Here is a 20,991-nt window from a genome sequence, read left to right as displayed (position 1 = left end):
CTTTCCCCCATTGTTTTGCTAATTTAATAGTATTATCATGATTGATCCATGTGCATATGTTGATATGTATAAACATCTCAGAATTCCTTTGAATAATTCCATTTAGTAGGATACTATTGTCTTTGCTTCTAAAATCTTGGAATTATGGGAGCCAAGTTTAGTAGGGTAGTTCACCTAGGACCACTTATAAACGTTTATTAGAACAAGGAGTCATATCAAGAACATCTTGATTTTCCATCCAGCCAATACGTTACAGCAGTTTCCCCGACCTGATATCTTCCTATCATCAAACATCAACCTATCACAGTTAATTACTTCAGTGATTATTGGACTTGTAGTCCTAAACATTAGGAGGGTACAAGATCAGTAAAACTGCATTGTTGTTTATTTTCCATTGCAGACCAATGAATGCTAAATTTCTCAAGGAATAAAGGATACGAACATTTTCTCCTACACAAGTGAGGAAAGAAGGGAAGGACTAAGAACCTACAGCACTCCTTTGGGAGTGAGAACAGGAAAAGAGTTGGGAGAGGTGATCATGGCACCTTAGATGGGAAAGCACCTGAAATACTCACATTTGGGCTGGTGAATGCTCCAGGGCATAGACTGTACTGACAACACTGAAAGAAACAACATGGACACAATGACAATCGGGATTAGGAAGGAGAAACAGTTGCCTAGAGGGAAGGTTTTTCAGGCACTTCCGCTAGAGCAGGAGGAATGAAAAATCATTATGAAATGTATTATGTGTTTCTCCTTTTCTTTTTGATAGCAAAAAAAATAAAGATGCTGACAATTCTACCCAACTAAGTTTCTTTGTTTTAAATACATGTCTCAATACTGTGGTTTATGGTGATGAGTTTGAAAATGTGTGACCCACGCCTGATTAAAAAGATCTGAAAACCTATGTAAATCTTCCTGCAAATGAAGGACACCCCTCTGAAGAAAGATATATGCAAGAAAACCATGTCTTCACTGTAAAAAGGTTTAAATTGGAGATAAATAAGAACTATAAATCTGCTCAGCATGATCTCCTGCAACAAAAAATACACTTTGTCCCCAAGTCAGCATAAACCCCTAGTTTATGCACTAGTGGTGCCTTTCCTAAAAGTCAGTCTTCAAATCCAAAAAAAAAAAAAAAGCAGTTAGTACAAATCTCTTGTACAGTATGATTTTAGAATCTAGATGCAGTCACATATAAAAAAGCTAGCATAACAGGAAAGTGCTGCTCTTTTAAAGCACAGAAAGCTTTTCCAAGCAAGAGAATAGGGACAGAATTTTTTTAAGGACAAAATGGTAATTAAATCATTTGCTTCAGTGATGGTAATCAACTTGGATTAGACAAATTTACAGTGAGAAAAGCAGCCAATTACTATTACTGTAGTCATGTATAATCCCAAAATACTATTCTCAGGATCAGCGGTAGTTGCTGAATGTGCTACTGCACTGATGAACCCGCAACCTAAATTGCTACAAATGGCTTGCAGTGCACTGTATGTCTGTCTTGAACTTGAGTTAGTCTCGGTAGGTTAGAATACTCCCACAATAACGTAAACTTTTCCATCTGCAATCAAGGAGCAATTACTTACCTTTAGAGAATGGGGTTCTCTGAGCCTGCAATCGGATTTTCACTACATCCAAAGGTGTGACTGAAAACACAGTATTGAAATGTTTTGATTATGTGACACTTAAGCAATATAGCATGTCAAAGCACTGAATAATGTATTGTTCAGGTCCAAGTGAGGTTTGTATTGGAAAAGGAGTTTTAAATGATACAGTCTTTCATGATATCTCTGTAAAGCATAAAGACGTGATATGGCCTCCTCCATTCCGGTCTTCTCTGGACGTACCATAGAATTTCCAGCCAAAATGGTCAAAGACAAGGATTTCCACCATTTGGAGAAAACCAGTTTTGAGAAGGGTGATCTACCACAATGATAACATTGCAAAAATTAGCCTTCTTTTCTTTCACTGCCCACACACAAATGTACAATAGGGAGACAACAACAAACAGTACATAGGAAGAATACTCACACATTATAATGCCACTAATCCTCCATGTGACATTGAAAAAAGTGTAGCAACTTATCTTCTGAGCTTTGTAAATACTATTCAGTCATACTTCCTCTCAAATAAATTTACTTAACAGAAAAAGAAACAACATGTACTTTATGTTCTAAAGGAAGTACCTATCATATTGAAATTTGGCAAAACACTGCAGATATCATAGCACACAGCAATGTATATCTTCTAATTCAATTCACACATAAGAATACCATAGAAACAAACTTCACTGAGTCAAAAACGTGAATGACAAAGAAAAGTCACTCAACCCTATGCTGTTGGAATGATCACTGGTAGTATGCAGAGTTGCATTTTTCAAATGTAAAGGCAGCCTGTGTAATAGTTTTCTCATGCTTTCCATATTTATAGGCACCAATGCTAAATTAATAAACAAAGAGCTTATTTAAATATTTTTGGTGACTGAACACTTGGAACTATATTGAACAGAAAAATGGCACAGAGTTTCTCGTTCTGCTTCTTATGGAATACAGTTTGGTTAAGAGCCTGGCACAGAGTGGGGAACCATGGCCCCTTTATGACTTGTGAACTCTAGTCTGGCTCAGGAATTCTGGAAATTGAAGTTCATAAGTCAGAAAAATTCCATCATTTCCCATTCTTGGCCTAACAGAGGAACTCCACAAAAACATATCAGTCATCAGGGTAAAGAAAAAGTTTCCTTTGTACAGTATCAAGATACAGCGGTGAGACATTCATGGTATTCCAAAATATAGTTTGCACCAAAGTTAAAAACATTACAAACAGTAAGTATCTTACAATATCACCAGAATTTGCAGAATGTCAGCAATCATAGATATTGTGCAAACCTGATTGTTCTTGTAAGATTTTGGGGTTTTTGGAATCATTTTAATCACTTGTTTTTTTAATGGGACTCAAAGCATTGGTTGGCCCAACTTTACATCTACATTAAATGAATCTCACTCACTATATATGCATATGTCTTTTTTTTTTACTTTGTTTACATTGAAAACCAAACAGAAAAGAACTCCAGGAATACTGGTTTGGAAAAATACATGTATCACTATTTCAATAGTGTCAATCTAATTGCAAATCTTGACAGTTTTTCTATGTATTCGCAGATTCAATGGGAAATGTTTCACAGAAAATCATGTTTACATTTAAGCAAGAAAAGAACTAGACAATAAAAGTACTATTAAAACTGGAGTAAGTAAATAATATAGTAATTGGAAAGAAACACAAACAGAAAAGAGATGTTCAATAATTGCAGAACTTATTATGTTAATTCGATGGTCAGCCAGATGTCTAGTCTGGGTTTTACATTTTTATCCACTTACCGAATCCTTCACGAGGACCTGGGAGAGTAGATGTTGTTTGATGGTGTTAAAGGTATTATTGCAAGACATAAACTATTCCAAGTAAAGCTTCCTTTTGCAATAGATTGATATTATTATTGAATGTTATTATCCTAGGCAAGGTTTTCAGTTTGGTTGACAGTAACATTTCAAATTGTATCATCCAGATGAAGGAGAATATTAAGAAATGGATCAAAATACTTTTGAGGGAAGAATTAATGTCATGAAATTTATTTTCCATCAAACTGTTGAACATTTTGATAACAATGCCTTTGCTATTTCTATTGGTTATTTGGTTATGACCTTTAAAGCGCTCCATGGCTTAGGGCCTGGGTACTTACGGGACCGCCTGCTGCTACCTCATGCCTCCCACCGACCCGTACGCTCTCACAGAGAGGGACTTCTCAGGGTGCCGTCCGCCAAGCAATGTCGGCTGGCGGCCCCCAGGGGAAGGTCCTTCTCTGTGGGGGCTCCCACACTCTGGAACGAACTTCCCCCGGGTTTACGCCAAATACCTGACCTTCGGACCTTTCGCCGCGAACTGAAGACACATCTTTTCATTCGTGCGGGGCTGGCTTAAATTTTATGGATTTTATAGTTTTTATTATTAATTTTAAATGGGGTTTTAGCTTCTATATATTCTAAATTTTTAGGCAAATTATAATAAGTTTTTTAATCTTGCATTTTATATAATATTGTCTTGTCTGTTTTTATTTGCCTGTACACCGCCCTGAGTCCTTCGGGAGAAGGGCGGTATAAAAATCAAATAAATAAATAAATAAATAAATATTTAAACATTTTTAAACAACTGGTACAAGCAATCCTTGTTTAATAAGCAATCCCTAAAAACTGTTCAAAGTTACACTCAATTAAAAAAAGTTATGAACTTGAAATTATGATTGCTGCACACTACCCTATAATCATGATTCCATTTCGGTGCTTGGCAACCAGCTTGCACTTACGGGCAATTGTAGTGCCCCCACGGTCACATGACAATTAGCACCATTTTTTGCAAATGTCCAACTTGGGGAGGGGGAAACCCCACCCATTCAGGAGAACAGATTCACTTAACAACCATGTGGTTCGCTTAACAACCACAGTGACTCACTTTACAACTGTCATAAAATCAGTTGTAAAATTGAGTCAGCTCACATGATGACCTGCCTAATAACTATAATCATCTATGATAAAAATTCCAGGCGTAATAATGGTAGTTAAGTGAGAACTATCTACAACTGTTAAATTTTTATGGAACAAACACATACCCAAGATCTCCTTACACATTTCTTATGATTATGGTAGTTTTAATTTTCCTGGTTGGAAATAACATAATTGGGCCTATTTCAGGGGCGAGTTTCAAAACCCATCGCTATTGTTTTACTTGTGGGCATGCGCGCTTGCAACACTTCTGTGCATGTGCAAAAGTGTCCAGGTGGGTGGGCGGAGCCTCCCGCCACCGCCGGTTCGCCCGATCCAGAGTGAACCAGTAGCAACCCACCACTGGCCTATTTGTTAAATTCAATCAAGGACTGAAATAGAAGAAATACTGAATATGTAATCCTGAGGATACAGTCTGAGAGTTATTATCTATTATCCTTACCATCTTGTAAGTTCCTACAGTAGTATTAATCATAGTAAGTATTTGATTATTTTTCCCACACTAGAAGTGATTAGATGTATCTGAACCTTCTAAGGCAGGGTCCCCAACCCCCGGACCATAGCCCACTCGTGGGCCAAGGCCTGCTTAAAACCGGGCCACAACGGAAATGGGCAAGCGCGATGCTTGCTCTATTCCTGCAAATGGAGCTTCATGCATGAGTACCCTCTGCTTGCATGAGGGTAGCTTCATGTGTGAGCACAAGAGCCCTGTGCTCAAGCTTCCTCTGCTTGCATGAGTGAAGCTTCATGCATGGATGCAAGTGCCTGCCACTCGCATGAGTGGAACTTCGCGCCTGAGTGCAAGCACCCTCCACTCATACACGAAGCACCATTTGCATGAGTGGAAGGTGACCACAGGAGGCTACAACTGGCCATAGATGCAAGCTGGTTGCCAACCACTTGATATGCAATAATCATTGGTTCAATTCTGTCTACTCAATAATGTCTGCTCAATAATGATTGGTTCAATTCTGTCTACATTTAATTCACTATTTAAAATTTGAATTATAATGTTGAAAAGAGTTATGTTAATAGTGTTACATAAATATAACTATCTCTTTGTGCGTATGAAATCAACTATGCACTTTATTGTTATACAGATATTTAGTTTAATATCACAAATTACTAAGTCATCTTTAAAATAATGCTGACTGTAATGTTTTTGTAATTAAAAAACTGAATTAGAAAATACAAAGTTTACGTTAATGAAATTCATTCATAGTGGAGAATAAAAGAAGGGAGATCTTCTGGATACAAAATATGGAAAAGAGAATTCTGAAATTAAATAAGGCTCCTCCCAAACTGTTCCTTGGATTCAAGTATAAATCTCAAGTCAGAAGTAGGAATATACCTGCATTTAGGTAAAGGTAAAGGTTCCCCTCGCACATACGTACTAGTAGTTGCCGACTCTAGGGGGCGGTGCTCATCTCTGTTTCAAAGCCGAAGAGCCAGCGCTGTCCAAAGACGTCTCCGTGGTCATGTGGCCGGCATGACTCAATGCCAAAGGCGCACGGAACGCTGTTACCTTCCCACCAAAGGTGGTCCCTATTTTTTCTACTTGCATTTTACGTGCTTTTGAAACTGCTAGGTAGGCAAAAGCTGGGACTAGTAACGGGAGCTCACCCCGTTACACGGCAGCACTAGGATTCAAACCGCCGAACTGCCGACCTTTCGATCGACAAGCTCAGCTGTCTTAGCCCCTGAGCCACCGCGTCCTAAGATACCTGCATTTACAGTTTCCCAATTATAGGAAAGGTACCATTCTCATCCAGACACTTGTTTCACGCATACCACAGAAAACCTGCCACATAATCCTAACCTTTAGTAGATGATATAGTAATCAAATTCCTGGAAATAGCATGTATTGTTCAGTCTAAAATAAGGCAAGGAATCAATAGCTTCTCTATTGCTCAGTCGCAACTTCCAATTTACTGCACATTAATCATATTGGTTAAGAATGATGGGAACTGAAATCCAACACTATTTAAAACAAGCCATAAGCTTCCCGTTACCTATATAAAGTATTTTAATTGAAAAAGCAGTCCCTAAGCAATGGTCAACTGTATAAACCAATATTAAAATACAAATTACTGTATGTCACAACACTACACTGAAAATCTAGGGTTTGGGGACCAGCAGGGTTGAGGTACAGAAATGTGGGCAAATATCAGGAGCGCTATCAGAATAATTCGATTCTCATACAGAAATTCACCCTGCATATTTTTATCACTACAGATAATCCTTGGATTACATCCATTTGTTCCAACAACCACCCCATTTATGAGTACGCTGAACTTAAGGTGTGTGTGTGTGTGTGTGTGTGTGTCCTCAGAGTTCTAGTTAGTGCTACATCTCAGTGCCTGGCTCAAAAGTATGAGGCTGCAGTGAGCTACAGCCACATGATCACAATTTTCCTGCTCTCCTTCCCACAAGCAAACTCAATAGAAAAGAAAGCAGGAAGTTGCAATCACTTAACAAACTGCAGGATCCTTACTTAAAAATAGCAACCAGCACTGTTGAAATTGTCATTGCAAAACAACACAGTCACATGACATTGCACTTTACCACTGTGTTGTTTAACAACAGAGTGTTGTGGTCCGTCAGCAACCTACGGAGTCAGACAGTGATGAGGCTGACAAGAGGCCAGGGCCATCGGGATGTGAGGTGCGGACTCCAGAACCTCCAGAGACTGGTAAGTAGTGAGGCAGAGGAACAGGAGGAACCTGTTCCTAATGCATGCATGAGAAGAGCTGCCAGAAGGCAAGAGCAGCTCAAGCGGAGAGGACAACTCGGGAGTAGGGCCAAGAAATGATTGGCCCCTCCCATAAGGCTTAAAACAGATCAGCACCGGTGTTTCAGCTGGCCAGAAAACAACGTTATAGCTGCGTCTTCTGCTTCGTCCTCTGCTTCATGTATGTTTTTGTTTTTGTGGCTTCTCCTTGCCAGGAAGTGCCTTTGCCTAATTGGACTGAGGTTTGTGAGATAACTGAAGAATTTGTGTTTTGGAGACATTTGTTTTACTTTGAGTTGAACGACGCTGGGAATGAAGTAATTCCCAGCTGTTAGGATAAAGTTTGTTTTTTTCCACAGACTAAGTTTATTACTACCTACTTGGACCTGGGTCACAACACAGAGTTTCCCGTCCCAAGGGATATTGTAATCTGAGGACTACCACCTGTACACATTTTACATGCATGCACACATTTTAAATGAGATTCAAAAGACACTGCTGTTAACAATGTACCTACCAAAAAGGGAGGTGAAAAGGGCTCCAGTCCCAGATGCCAACATCTGCTGCAGAGGAGTGATACCCACCAGCTTCACAGACGAATTTTCAGACATTGTGCTGCTCACCTACAGAAAATACAACATCATGTTGCACTCGTGTCAGAAGCACCGAGGCACTTCTGGGGTGAAAGGATTAGCCAGTGACATCACCAATGACTGTGGGACACCCAGTTGGGGCTCTTTTATATCCTCGGCAGGAACTGGAGTGAAGGATGGGAGCTCAACCCACCACACAGCTCTACTTCGGTCTTGAATGCAGGCTTGCTAACCTCCAACCCAGCTTCCTAACCACACGAGCAGTCATGCTCCTAGAGCAGGGGTCTCCAACCTTGCAAACTTTAAGACTTGTGGACTTCAACTCCCAGCATTTTCTACCAATAAAAATAAAATCATTTTTGGTGTGAGGGAAGGGGGAGGTTGTTTGATGGACTACAGTGAAGTGACACTTTCCAGGACAGATAGACTATATTTCGGGGGGGGGGGGGGGGAAGGGCAAGACAAGATGGAACACAACCCAGAACTAAATTGTAGGCAGCGTATTATGATAACCATTCCCTAGAAATATCTCAAGGAAAGAACAGCATAGTCCCGCAAGATTCTGTCTATTGGATATAAGCAAATAAAGAACACCTTGGCTGAAGCGTTCCATCACATTTCCCTGAAAATAAGACCGGGTCTTATTTTCAAGGAAACATGGTAGAACATGTCAGCCAAAGTGTTTTTTATTTGCTTATATCCAATAGACAGAATTTTTCCAGACCCGGTCTTATTTCCTTTTGGGCCTCAAAATAAGCACTTGGGCTTATTTTTGAGGTCTTATTTTGTTTCATTACAAGACCTGGGCAGTGCCCTGCCCCCGCCCCATGGCGCACAGGAAGTGGTGACCGTGTTGAGGTCAACTGCAGCAGGAATAGAGGGTGGCAGGTGCCCAAAGGGCATTGGCTTGCACACTTTGGATCAGCTACAGGCCACCACAGAGCATGGCTGGTGCCACCATGAGGCGGGGTGAGAGAGTGAGAAAATGATCTGATCAAACCTGGGGGGTGGGGAGCACACCACCGCCAGCCCTGGTATAACTCTCTGAGGTTGGATCAGATCTCTCTCCCCCCCCCCACTTCTTTCACATTCACACACACACATACACAGAGGTTGAATCGGATTGCTCTCTTGCTTTCTCTCTCTCTCTCTCGCTGTGGCGACAGTGCCTGGCTGGCAGTGTGCTTTTCACTCCGCCACTTTCCCTTTTTCTTCTTCCCACTCCTCCTCCTCCAGACAAAAGCTGTGCTTTTCATCTGTCCATTGCAGCACGGCGCCTGGGATTTGCTTTGACAGCAGCAGGACTTGGGGGATGGTCAGCCCCAATTTATGGTGTGGCGGAGAAGGCGGAAGGCAATCCCACACACACACACCAGACCAGCCTGGGGTGGGGTGGGAAAAACAAGCGGTGCCAAAAGCAGTTGAAGGACTTGAAATAGTTCAGATCTTCCAACTTCGAAAGATCTTGGTTTTTTTTGGAAAGTCGGAAGATCTAAACTATTGTTTAACCATAGTTCCACAGACTACTTTGGTTGCCCTGCACATGGCGGAGAACAGAACTGGAAAGCAGGTTAGTGAAGGGATGTGGCTGGCCTGGGATGTGTGTGAGGGTTTGGCATGGGTGGCCTGGCTGAAGGGCCCTCAGGTAAGCTGGTGCAGGGCGCATGGGGCAGCTCCATAGCCCCTGCCTTGATTTGACCTCCACCTCCACCACCACCTCGCTTGATTCTTCTTCATTCTTTGCCATTTCTTCTCCTTGCTCGCTGTCATAATGGAGCAGGAGGCTGAGTGATGCACCAGTGCAGCAGCTACAAAGCGAAGTCGTTGGGGGTGGAGGATGAAGCAAGGCAGGGGATGCAGAGCTGCCCCTCTGCCCTGGCTTACCTGAACACCCAACAGACAGGCCATAAATATTCTGATCTCACCTTGCGGTGTCTCCAGCAGATCCGTCCAGGACCCCATATGCGTCACTCAGCCTCCTGCTCCGTTGCAGCGGCGAGCAAGGAGAAGCAGGCCGGTGACCATGTGGGGTCCTAGACTGGGTTTCTGGAGCTGCCGCCGTAAAACAAGGCAGTTGTCAGGAAGTTGATGGCCTAGCTGCAGGGCCCTCAGGTAAGCCAGTGCAGGGTGCATAGGGCAGCTCTGCACCCCAGTGCCTTGTTTCATCCTCTACACCCCCTCACCCTAGCTTAGTTTTTATGGCTGTGCCTTGCCCCACCTCATACAACCAGACAGTGGGCGGGGCTTAACTAGGCCTTATTTTTAGGGTGGGATTTATTTTAGGCGCAGGCATGAAAATCGGGCTAGGGCTTGTTTTCGGGGTAAGTTGTATTTTCAGGGAAACACAGCATACTGTTCTTGGCCTTGACTTGATATTTGGAAATACAAGTATCCAAGCCTTGTATTTAAGCCGCTGACATTCAGAAAGTTCTTACATTACCACATTAAACAGATATGACCAATGTTTGAGGATTCAAGATTGCCATTCCACCTTCTGACCTTCTGAGTGGCCATAGGAAGCTATCTAGCAATTTTGCAGTATCATTTGAAAAGATGGAGCTAAAAGTTTTTGGCTCTTTTTGGTGGATGCCTATGCATAGGGATGGGACCCACCTGAAATTCTGAAAAGCAAAACTGAAATCATTGTGCTGAAATTTAACCCTTTTGCTGTCACAATACAGAAATGCAATATCAAGGTCCAGGGACATGTAGAGTTTGTAAGATTCCCACTTCTGATGGATAATCACAACAATTTAGAAGCAAAAGCAGGAAAACAATTTATTAAAGACCTTCTACAATCTGGGAAAAAGTTAAAATCATTCTGAAAGCAGAATAATTAACCACCAAAATTAGGGCATGCAATGAATGAATGGGTCTCATTATAAACATATATAAAAATATATGTTGCTTTACCATGTTATGAACAAGACATTTGTATTACAGTGAAGGTATTTACTGAGGAGTCCTTGGTGCTCTTTGAGCTTAGTCGTTTTCTTGCAAATGCTTCAGAGGTGAAATGCTCCTGGTTCGGACCGGATCAAGTGATCTGGTAGCAATGGGGGCAGATAGTTTGGAGAACCGGTAGCAAAAATCCCTCCCCCCCCCGGCCCATGCCTACTTAATCACCCGGTCCCCACTTGCCTACTTGGCAGCTTCTGATTCTTTCGGGCTCGCTCCTGCCTTGCTTCGGCTGCTGCAATCAATTGCATCAGCTAGCAACTCAATCTCCCTGCCTGCAATCCAACTCATCAGTGAGCAACTCAATCTGCCTGCTTTGTCCCTTGAATTGAGTTAAGTAACTGGGGTTTTTTAGGGGGGAGGGAGCTTTAAAAAAAAAGTTAATTGGGGTTTTTTTAAGGAGGTGTTTTTTTTTTAGACATAGAAATTTAAAGTTAAGGAAGTTTTAAATTTAGCTGCTTTTATCTAAAGATATAAATAAAATAAAATAAAATAAAATATTTGTGCAGCTTTCTAAGATTTGGTGTGTTTCTGTAGTGTTTCACTCTAACTACACAAACACATAAAATCTCAGAAAGCTGTACGTGGCATTTTGTGTGTGCGCGTGAGTCAGTTGTGTTGTATTGTGTGTGTGTGTAAAGTGTGAAAGTTGGTTTTTGAGGTTTTTGTGGCTACGTGAGGTTCCTGCTTCTTGCAGAGGCCATTTTGGATGAAATGCAGCTGCTTTTACATTGTGCGTCAGTCAGTGTTGTGTTGTGCTGTGCTGTGCTGTGCTGTGCTGTGTTGTGTTGTGTGTGTGTGTAAAGTGTGAAAGTTGGTTTTTGAGCTTTTCGTGGCTGTGTGAGGTTCCTGCTTGTTGCAGAGGCTATTTTGGATGAAGTGCAGCTGCTTTTACATTGTGTGTGAATCAGTTGTGTTGTGTTGTGTGTGTTTTAAAGTGTGAAAGTTGGTTTTTGGTACATCTTATTGTTTTGTGTACTTTGTTTATTATTTTTATTATTTAATATTATTGGCCACGCCCACCCAGTCACCTGACCACTAAGCCACACCCACTAATTAAGCTACGCCCACAGAACCAGCAGGGAATTTTTTTTAGATTTCACCCCTGAGATGTTTCATTACCCAAACTAAGTAACATAGACTAGTCTTGGGTAATGAAACGTCAGCAAGAAAACAACCAAGCTCAGAGAGCACCAAGGATCCCTCATTTCAACCTTGAACTACAAATATTCTCCTTTATTGAAAGTTATTTACTTTGTGCAAGAGTAATATAAATGAGCTCAGAAAATACTGGTGCATCTACTTGCACAACAGATTTCAGTGACTTGAAGCAATCCCGCCCAGGAGATATTCTTTTGCGTTCATTCTCAGTTGACATGACTATTATCTGCAGTTACAGAAATGGGAGAGGCCTCCCTTCTGAGACATTTAGCCCCTCAGAAGATGGCATAATGATGCCAGCTTAACAACGATAAGCAGCAGCATCTGAGCAACTTACAGAAAGCACAGGATGAAAGTGTAACATGGTCACTTCACTTTGTTTTAAAGGGAACTGCTCAGTCTGCCTAGCTTCCAACAATAATACTGTTAGGTTATTTGGAACATCTGGTATTTTTTATTTTGAATAAAAATAGCTGGATTGCAGAATAAGCCATTAAATATCAGAAGTCTATGGCTAAAAATGTAAATAGGAGAGACAGACATGCTTAACAGTAATTCCATATAATAAGCATGAAAGCCATTTCACTAACACAGCCAAAGGTCCTTAAGATAATACCCTTCCATCTTTAAAGCCACTAAAGCTGAGAAACAAAGTCAGCATGGCAGAACACCAAATTTTGAAAAGAAAGAGATCCAGTCACTAATTCCCACCACAACACACCAGTAATTACAAGACTGCATTTACACTTGGTTCTTATGTTTATTTCTGATAGTGGCAAGGTCATCCAACTTTTGCTTTGTTTTCCTCGACTGCCAGGTTATCCATTTGACTTTACAAGGTATTATAATCCTTATCTGTGATTCACTGAATGACTTTTTAAAATAGATCTTGCAACAGTATGAATAATATGACACACTTACATTCTTGTTTTTTCTCTCTTTTTGCTAGCCTTACTGCTACTGTAATTTGAACTTCATCACCATATTCACCCATATTGCAGCGTGTGAGATAATTACGCTTCAGCCTAAGTTACTGCTTTGGCATGAATCCTTCGCCCGCCCCCGCCCCCATCTCTCATGGTACACACTTACTGTATATAGATCCAGTTCTACAGAGGAATTACTGAGTCTATCATCTGCACTTCTATAACTGTCTGGTTCGGTTCTGCAACCCAACAAGACAGACAAAGATTTCAGAGGATAATTAGAACTGCAGAAAAAACAATGGCGACCAACCTGCCTTCCACTGAGGACCTGTATACTGCACGAGCCAAAAAGACGGCTGTGAAAATATTGCAGACCCCTCACATCCTGGACATAAAGGGTTTCAACTCCTACCCTCAAAACGACGCTATAGAGCACTGCACACCAGAACAACTAGACACAAGAACTGTTTCTTCCGGAATGCCATCACTAGCCTTGTGTGTCCTGTCAGCTGTTTTGAATCCACTAACAAATCCACTGCCACCAAACCATGCCTTTAGGAAGGATTTGCCACTGCCTAGTTATTCACAGCCTTCTCCACTCTGAAGGACACGCTGCTATGAGCCTCGAAGCTCCACTGTTGCTGCTGCGCAAAGCCACTACCAGTAGCTACCAAACAGCTACTCTTCAGCACACCAGATACTCTTCTGTGATTATTTTTAAGGTATCAATGGGCTCCCCCCCCCCACTCCTCTTTAAGTTGTGCATGCTTGGAATACAACACGGGTGTCAAACTTGCTGCGTCACATTGCCATCATGTGACATTTGCGGAACTAGGATAGGTGTGGCCTGTGTGTGAAGCATCCGGGCTGCAGGCCGCCAATTTGACACCCCTGGTCTACAATATAGATTTCCTAGTATTATTTTAACCATTTAGTCATGTTTGAATTTTGGTGATTTTATAGGCAAGTGCTCTCCATGTTACCCTCTCAAGCACCGCTTCTTTCAATTGTTGGATGTTCAACTTTGGATTTCCAAATATAATATACTAATTGCTGATGCTTCAGTAGACAAAGCCTTCATGATGTTTCTTAGTTTAGCATACTATAGAACCCAAACCCCATAGCTATGATAAATAAACATAGTTTAACATAAATCAAGTTTGTGCAAATAGAAATAGATTCATTGAGAGGCACAAATTGGGCTGACTGTCATATAACTGACTTAGATAGCTTTAATTTTCATCATTTAATATCTCTTCACATGTAAAGCTCCTTCTGCTGCTATCTGCTAGCAAACAAAACAAAAACCAATTTTCCTGTTTTTTATTGACTATAGAGGCAAATTGGTCAACTGGTTTTTGACATAGGAATGATGCATAAAAGGCTTCAGATCAGGCCAAAAAAGATCAGGTCAAAAAAAATGAGTTTTGTGTGTGTGTGTGTACACACACACACACACACAAAGGCTCATTGATAACTATCATTGAATGGGTGTGGCTGTCGCAAACTACACTAAACTATGGATTATTCAATCGTAATTGAATAAACTACTTGGATTCATATAATATGCTAAGTCGCACACCATGGTTTATAGCCATAATGACTGGATTTACTCAATGTGATAAAATCACAAATTATGGCTTAGCAGGATGTATAAAACCTGTTGCCTACAGAAACTGCTTGCAACTAATATACGATTTTCTTTTTCTGTATAGTAAGGTAAATTTATATTTTTGGATAAAAGCTCCAATTCAGTTAGTAAAAAAGTATTTGAATCCAACGTTGATCAACTATGTCAAAGACAATAATGTAGAATTCTATTACAATATCACTCCCTGAGTAACAGTGTTTGTGTCACCTGTGCTCTAATTATCCCCTCCTCCCAGAAAAACTAGAAAGAGTAGCTATGAGGGGAATGATAGAGGCTTTTTGATCAAAATTCTCAACATGCTGATCAAAGTCCATTTCTCTAGCCTTTCTGGAAAAAACTATAATTAAAATCAAAGTCAAAAACTAATTTAGCATGACCTAGTGCTTTAATAGCTAAAGTTGTTTTTATCTGGAATTCCAGATTGCATAAACAAGTAGAGAAAGGGGGAAAGGTAATAGTTCATATTTGCTTTACTTAAAATAAGGCCTCTTTGTATCACAAGATTCCAAATTTCAGTCGGATTCCTTAAGGCTGGGCCAGCAATAAGAGTTTAATGATCCTATCCTAAAGAATAAATAGTTAGGCTTGGAAGTTTGCAAACACATATCAACAAAGTTATTTAAAAATGCAACTAGAATTTGCTCTTTATATAGATTTCCAAATTCTCTCACTCCAGTTCCTTACAATCTGCAAATATTATTTTTCATGCAGGTTTCCCCAGGAAAAGTTTTTGTATTACTTTATCACCTCTAAAATCCTTAATAATTGCATGTAGAAATAAAAACTTTGAAAATCACGTGTAATAAAAGAATATGAATATATTCAAAACAATTGAACATTTACGGTATGGTCATGGTTGAATGTCTAATTGTGCACAGACTGATCTCTCCCTCCTATTCCCTTACTGGCATCCTGGGTTCCATTCCAACTAAAGCATATTTCTGTGGTCTTGACCTCCAAATATCTCGTGATACCATCAGATATATATCACTGTCAGCTTTAAGGTCATACATTTCATTCTTGGCTACAGAAGCCCAATGAAGTATACACCAATTCAAATCATAGAGAAGGAATCTATCCAGATGCACTTCCCAATTCTAGGCACTTATATCTTAATGTTTATTTTGTGCCTCACATATATACATTTCTTGGATGATATATTGCTCCTCTTTTCTTTTGCATCTGAATAGATGCAGCAAATATATTGTAAGTTATCATTTGCTAGCTGGTCTCCTCCAGAGTGGTTAAACTACAACTTCATGAGTCCACCAGATGTGGAGGGTATTGGTTCGGGAGGGTGAGTTTAATTATGAGCACTTCATGCTCATTAGTGTTTGGCTTTCATGCAAAGGATGCTGACTATTTTTAAGCAAGAATAACAGAATACCAGAGTTAGAAGGGTTGTTCAAATTCTTCTGGTCCAACCCCCTGCTCAAGCAGGAAACCCTATACCAGGGGCAAAACTTGGCAAAGCTGGCTGAGGAACTCTGGGAGTTGAAGTCCACAAGTCTTAAAGGATCAAGGTTGGAGACCCCTGCCCTAGACTATATCAGACAAAGAAAATCAAACAAATGTTTAAAAGCCTGCATTACATAAATAGCCAATGCAGTGATCTATCCTCTCCATCAACAAAGTATCACATAAATATATTAATTGTCTTGCAGGGAGAGCCAACCAGCCTAGAAATAAGAAGAAATTTCTTGACAGAAAATTGATCAGTGAACTGGCTTCCTTTCACAAGTTGTGGGTGCTCCATCACTGAAGGTTTTTAAGAAGAGATTGGACAATTATTTGTCAGAAATGATATAGGGTCTCCTTCTTGAGCAGGGGTTGGAGTAGCATACTTCTAAGATCTGTTATTCTGCTGTTTCCTGAATCTTGCTTCAGCATTTACTTTTTCAAAGGTGAAAAAAAATCCTTCAACCCTTCCTATTCTTTCAGGGGGTAGAGGTCCAAAACTGCCAAGGAGATTAATAAAAAAAGCAATGCCCTTTACCACTTTTCATAACCTAGCATCTACTATAAAAATTCCCAATAATTCTCATAATTCTGGACAAAATGCTGAAAACACCTTGAGACAGCATTCAACTGGGAGAATTTGCTTTAAAACAGAGGTCCCCAACCTTTCGAACCTCAGGGACCACTAAATTCATAATTTTTAATCCTACTTTTTAATATGATCTGCCTAATGACCAGGTGGATGGGTGTGGCTAGGTGGTCATGTGACTGGGTGGGCATGCTCAACTCGCTGTCACTCATGTCGAGGGCCACCTCACCATCCTCTACTCGCCCTTCCCCTCCCAGCTACTCCTCACCGCCTCACCCGGGCTCCTTAGGGCCCAACAGGAAGCAGTTGCTGGAGCTAAGCAATAACCATGAGAAAGAGTTGACAAACAGCTGGCTCAGTTCAAATTGGATCTGACCAAGAAGGAGGCTCAGCAGAAGTACCTCACTGAGGACTACGAGTAGGCTTTCCAACCAGAGGGAAGACCTGCAGGAGTGCAAGCCCAGGTACTGGCCTGGAGGCTCAGCTGGCTGAGATGTTCAGCCAGTTCCAGGCCATGAGGCAATCCCACTGGAAAAAGGCCCTCCGGCTTTGCCACCAGCAGCACTTTCCTCCAGCCTTTGCCCAACGCCCCGCACCAGGAGGCTGAAGCAGACCCCAGATCAGAATTTCTGCTCCCCTCTGACCTACACAAAAAGACCCCGAAGGGAGAGACTCTGTGCATCAACACATTTGTTGCACATATCCGTCCCAGGGGCCATAGTTTGAGGATCCCTGATTTAGTGCAATATAAAAAATGCAAATAATTTTTCTGTGGACCACCAGAATTTCCTCATGGACCACTAGTGGTCCATGGACCACCAGTTGGTGACCGCTGCTTTAAAAGACAGGATATAATTTACCTTTTTTAAAAATATGAGTCCTAAAAGGGCATCATATACATACATACATACATACATACATACATATATATATAAATAAAATGAAGGACAGACATGCACGTACTACTTAACCTAAGCTATTGGTTACTGTTGCATCATACCATCTTACATATAGGCTAAAGAGTGGCTCTTAGCTGTAACTGTTCAATTAATAACTTCGAATTAGGAGCAGCATATCCTGAATACCAGGTGCTGGAAATGGACACTGAAGGTAGAGTTGTTACCTTTTATGCCTCACCTGCAGACTTCCCGAAGGCATTTATCTATCACTCTAGAAAACCTGGATTTGGAAAACTGTGGTGCAATCCAAAAGGGCTCTCCCTCGGTCCCCAGGACAGGAGCACCGCAAGTATTGCACCCTAATAAACTACACACAGTGGCCGCCCGCCCCCCGTCCAATTTTCGCATTCCTGTCCTGCCTCGGACGATCTCCGCTCAAGGCCCAGTGACAGCCTTGTTCACGTTCAAGGCCCTTGACCCGCCTGCGCCGCACCACCTCTGCCCCCCCCCTCACCTCCTCACTCTAGCCATAAGCACGCTTGCTACTTCTGCGCCCGATGCATCCATTAATGCATCCACGAGGCGAGGCGTCCGGATTCCCCGAGACCCACGCTCGCACGAGCTCGGTCACCCGAATGTCCGGGATTGGAGAAACAGCGGCGGCGTCATCGAGAAGCGCGCGCCCGGAACTTGGCAGGAGCTGCGCAGCGCTTCCCAGCGGCTGATTTTGGGAAAGGCGGCGCTTGCCGCCTCCTGATTGGTCAGGGGAAAGGCGGGCGCAGAGGGCCTAGGGCGCCAGTGAGGCTAATCCCTTTGCTCAAGCGCAGGCGCGCGCGATTCCTCCCGCTGCTTGGTTTGGCGAGGAGGAACTCATTTTCACGAGCGTTGGTCGCAAGTCTTAATGGGGAAACCTTTGATTTTCTACGACCGGTGATGCAAAAGCGCACCATCGTGCCTACCGTCCCTGTCCTAATGTTTCTTTTATTCGTACCCTTTTATATGTGTTTATAATTATGTTTACACTTGTATCATAAAATACATGCTTGACGAAAAATAAATAAATAAAAAATACCACACATGCAGCACATACACGTATATATGTAATATATATTATTACGTACGTTACATAATAATGTAATTAAATAAAAATTTCTTGCATTTATATTTGTTTTTTAATAGTTGTTGGCTTTAGAGAGTGGCTTCATGCCTAAAGCAATTATCCAATTGGCTTCATGCCTAAAGCAGGCTTAAAATTCAACTTTCGTGGTTTCAAGCATAATCTCTTGGCCAATAGATCAGATTGGCTCTTCTTGATCACAGCTTGCATTTTTTTGTTGTTGCAAACATTGGTTTCCAAGCAAGAGAGATTTCTGATTTGGAAACGGAATACTGGGTGCATCTATCTTAATTTATTTGGAGGAAGAAATACTTGAAGTCAAAACACATGGGCTTTTAATAGAAAGTTACTTTCAGACAAAATACCTGTTTATGTGGCAGACAGATTTTGAAATAAACTGGTGTATAGGGCTGTAGACTGTCGATTCCCTAAGAAACCAGAGATTCTATGACTCCTTTGTCTCCAATTTAGTACTGACTTAGGGAATTCCTTGATTCAGAACCTTCCCATACATCAGTGCTGAACAGTGGTGGGATTCAAGTAATTTAACAACCGGTTCTCTGCCCTAATGATTTCTTCCAACAACCAGTTTGTCAAACTGCTCAGACAATTAACAGCCGGTTCTCCGGAAGTGGTGCGAACTGGCTGAATCCCACCACTGGTGTTGAGCCTCTGTATTCCTCTATATGGTTCCCTTTGGTAGATGAGCTGAGTTAGCTCAGTGTGATAAAGAGGAATTTTGAAGCAAAATACCGAGAGAGGGGGAAGGAACGTTCAGAACACTTCAAACCCGACAATAAACTAAGGCAGAAGCTTGTTCTCTCCAAGGATAAAACAACCAGTCACAAACTGGGCAAAAGACAAATGTCACTCTTTTGAAGATAGCAAAGTCCAAATTTGGGATAGAGAGGACTGCTATTTGAAAGCGGTCAAAGAGGCCATCTATGTCAAAATTGAACAACCCTCTCTCAGAAACTTTGTGCTCAAGGTGGGTCTAGAACTCCCAATCTGAATTAACAAAATCTCCATTTCTAGGACAGGATTGTAATTGACTTGAGAACCAGTTTAGTGTAGTGATTGAAGCACTAGGCTAAAAACTGGTAGACCTTGTGTTCTTCACAAAGCAACTAGGTTACCTTGCTAGGAATAAAAAAAAGCTGATGTGAAGGCACATTTTTTTAAAAAAGGCTTATTCTCTCTCAAACTCTGCATGTGGAATTATTTTTAAACTCAACCCTCCCTGTGGCCAAGAGTTGGGTCAAGCCAGTCAGAAATATAAAAAGGAAACCAACTTGTGTAGGAGGATTAATGGGAGTGATAGAGTCCTAGTGAAAAACTATCAGTTCTTCTTTATCAACAGTGGTGAAACAGACTGAAGAGTTAAACTTCCGTTTCAGATTGACAGCAAGCAAAGAGATCGAATTATTATATCCTCTCTCATCTTAAAACATGGCCGATGCAGGGGATACTGGAGGCCAGGTTTTATCTCTGATCAGCCTAACTACCGTATGTTCCTGCTGGGCAACTCAAGGGCGATTGTTTTATACCTGGCTAATATGAGTTTCCAAGGGGCCACTGCACTGGTGGTCAAAAGTGACTGGCATTAACACCACTTTCCTGTAGATTTATGACTGAGTACCAGGAGGGTGTATCGATTAAGCCATCCAAACCTGTTTTTTAAGTTGTGCTTTTGTGTGTGGATTGCTTTTTCACCTTGGACGGTTTTTGCAGAAACGTTCCAGCTAGTTCCAGCTTCCTGTTTCTGTTTCATTATTCAGAATATTTGGTGACAGTTGTCAACCCTCAGAGTTACCCCTAAATTGCCCCTTACTCAACCATAGTTGAATTTAATGTGGCTATCCTTTCCTTCCTGAACTACATTTGCAGTGGAAAAAAAATGTTTGTCTTGAAATTAAGCTAGTTGTTTGGCTGGCTTAACAGGCTGCTGTTGATGGTTTCGGAAGAGGTGTGGATGCCAAATGAAAGCAGCTATGCTTACAGCCAGCTCCAATTTTAATTACATTATTTAGAACAAAATTCAAGGTTCATATTCAAAAGATATGAGGTTGCTTTTAAAAAGATAAATGGTTGCTTTTGCCACCATTTGTACTGCATAGGGGATGGTTTTACCTGAGTGTTGAAACGGATTGTTGCGCAATCTAATGTGTCTAGTGGACTATACCCCTGTACCTGGTGTGTTTTTTTTTAATAAGGGGATAGAAAAAGAAGAAGTGACATTGAAGAAGTGATATTTCTTTCTGGAAGAATACCTGGCATATAAGAAGGTCACTGAAAGGATTTCTTCACTGTCTTTGGAGTTTTTCTACAAGCAATTTCAAGAGCTGGTCTTCTGGA

The 20,991-nt window shown here is 41.3% G+C and overlaps 1 protein-coding gene across 2 annotated transcripts in view; it reads right to left on the bottom strand.

Moving 5' to 3' along the window:
- Window positions 1-18,211, bottom strand: part of LOC131196852 (probable mitochondrial glutathione transporter SLC25A39) — a 34,873-nt gene extending 16,662 nt beyond the window's left edge. The window contains exons 1-4 of one of the 2 annotated variants that reach the window (XM_058180257.1): window positions 18,034-18,210; window positions 7,802-7,907; window positions 1,590-1,649; window positions 576-620 (exon numbers count right to left, since the gene is read on the bottom strand). In XM_058180257.1, coding sequence (XP_058036240.1) covers window positions 576-620; window positions 1,590-1,649; window positions 7,802-7,895 — 199 coding nt within the window. In that variant the 5' untranslated portion in view covers window positions 7,896-7,907; window positions 18,034-18,210. Of the gene's footprint in view, window positions 1-575; window positions 621-1,589; window positions 1,650-7,801; window positions 7,908-18,033 lie in introns of both variants that reach the window. The other variant, XM_058180258.1, reaches the window with a different exon arrangement.
- Between the last annotated feature and the right edge of the window lie 2,780 nt (window positions 18,212-20,991).

Source organism: Ahaetulla prasina, chromosome 4 (assembly GCF_028640845.1).
Source record: "Ahaetulla prasina isolate Xishuangbanna chromosome 4, ASM2864084v1, whole genome shotgun sequence".
In the NCBI taxonomy this organism is placed as follows: domain Eukaryota; kingdom Metazoa; phylum Chordata; class Lepidosauria; order Squamata; family Colubridae; genus Ahaetulla; species Ahaetulla prasina.
The sequence above is the reverse complement of the archived record's forward strand: the minus strand, read 5'-3'. Positions and strand labels throughout refer to the sequence as shown.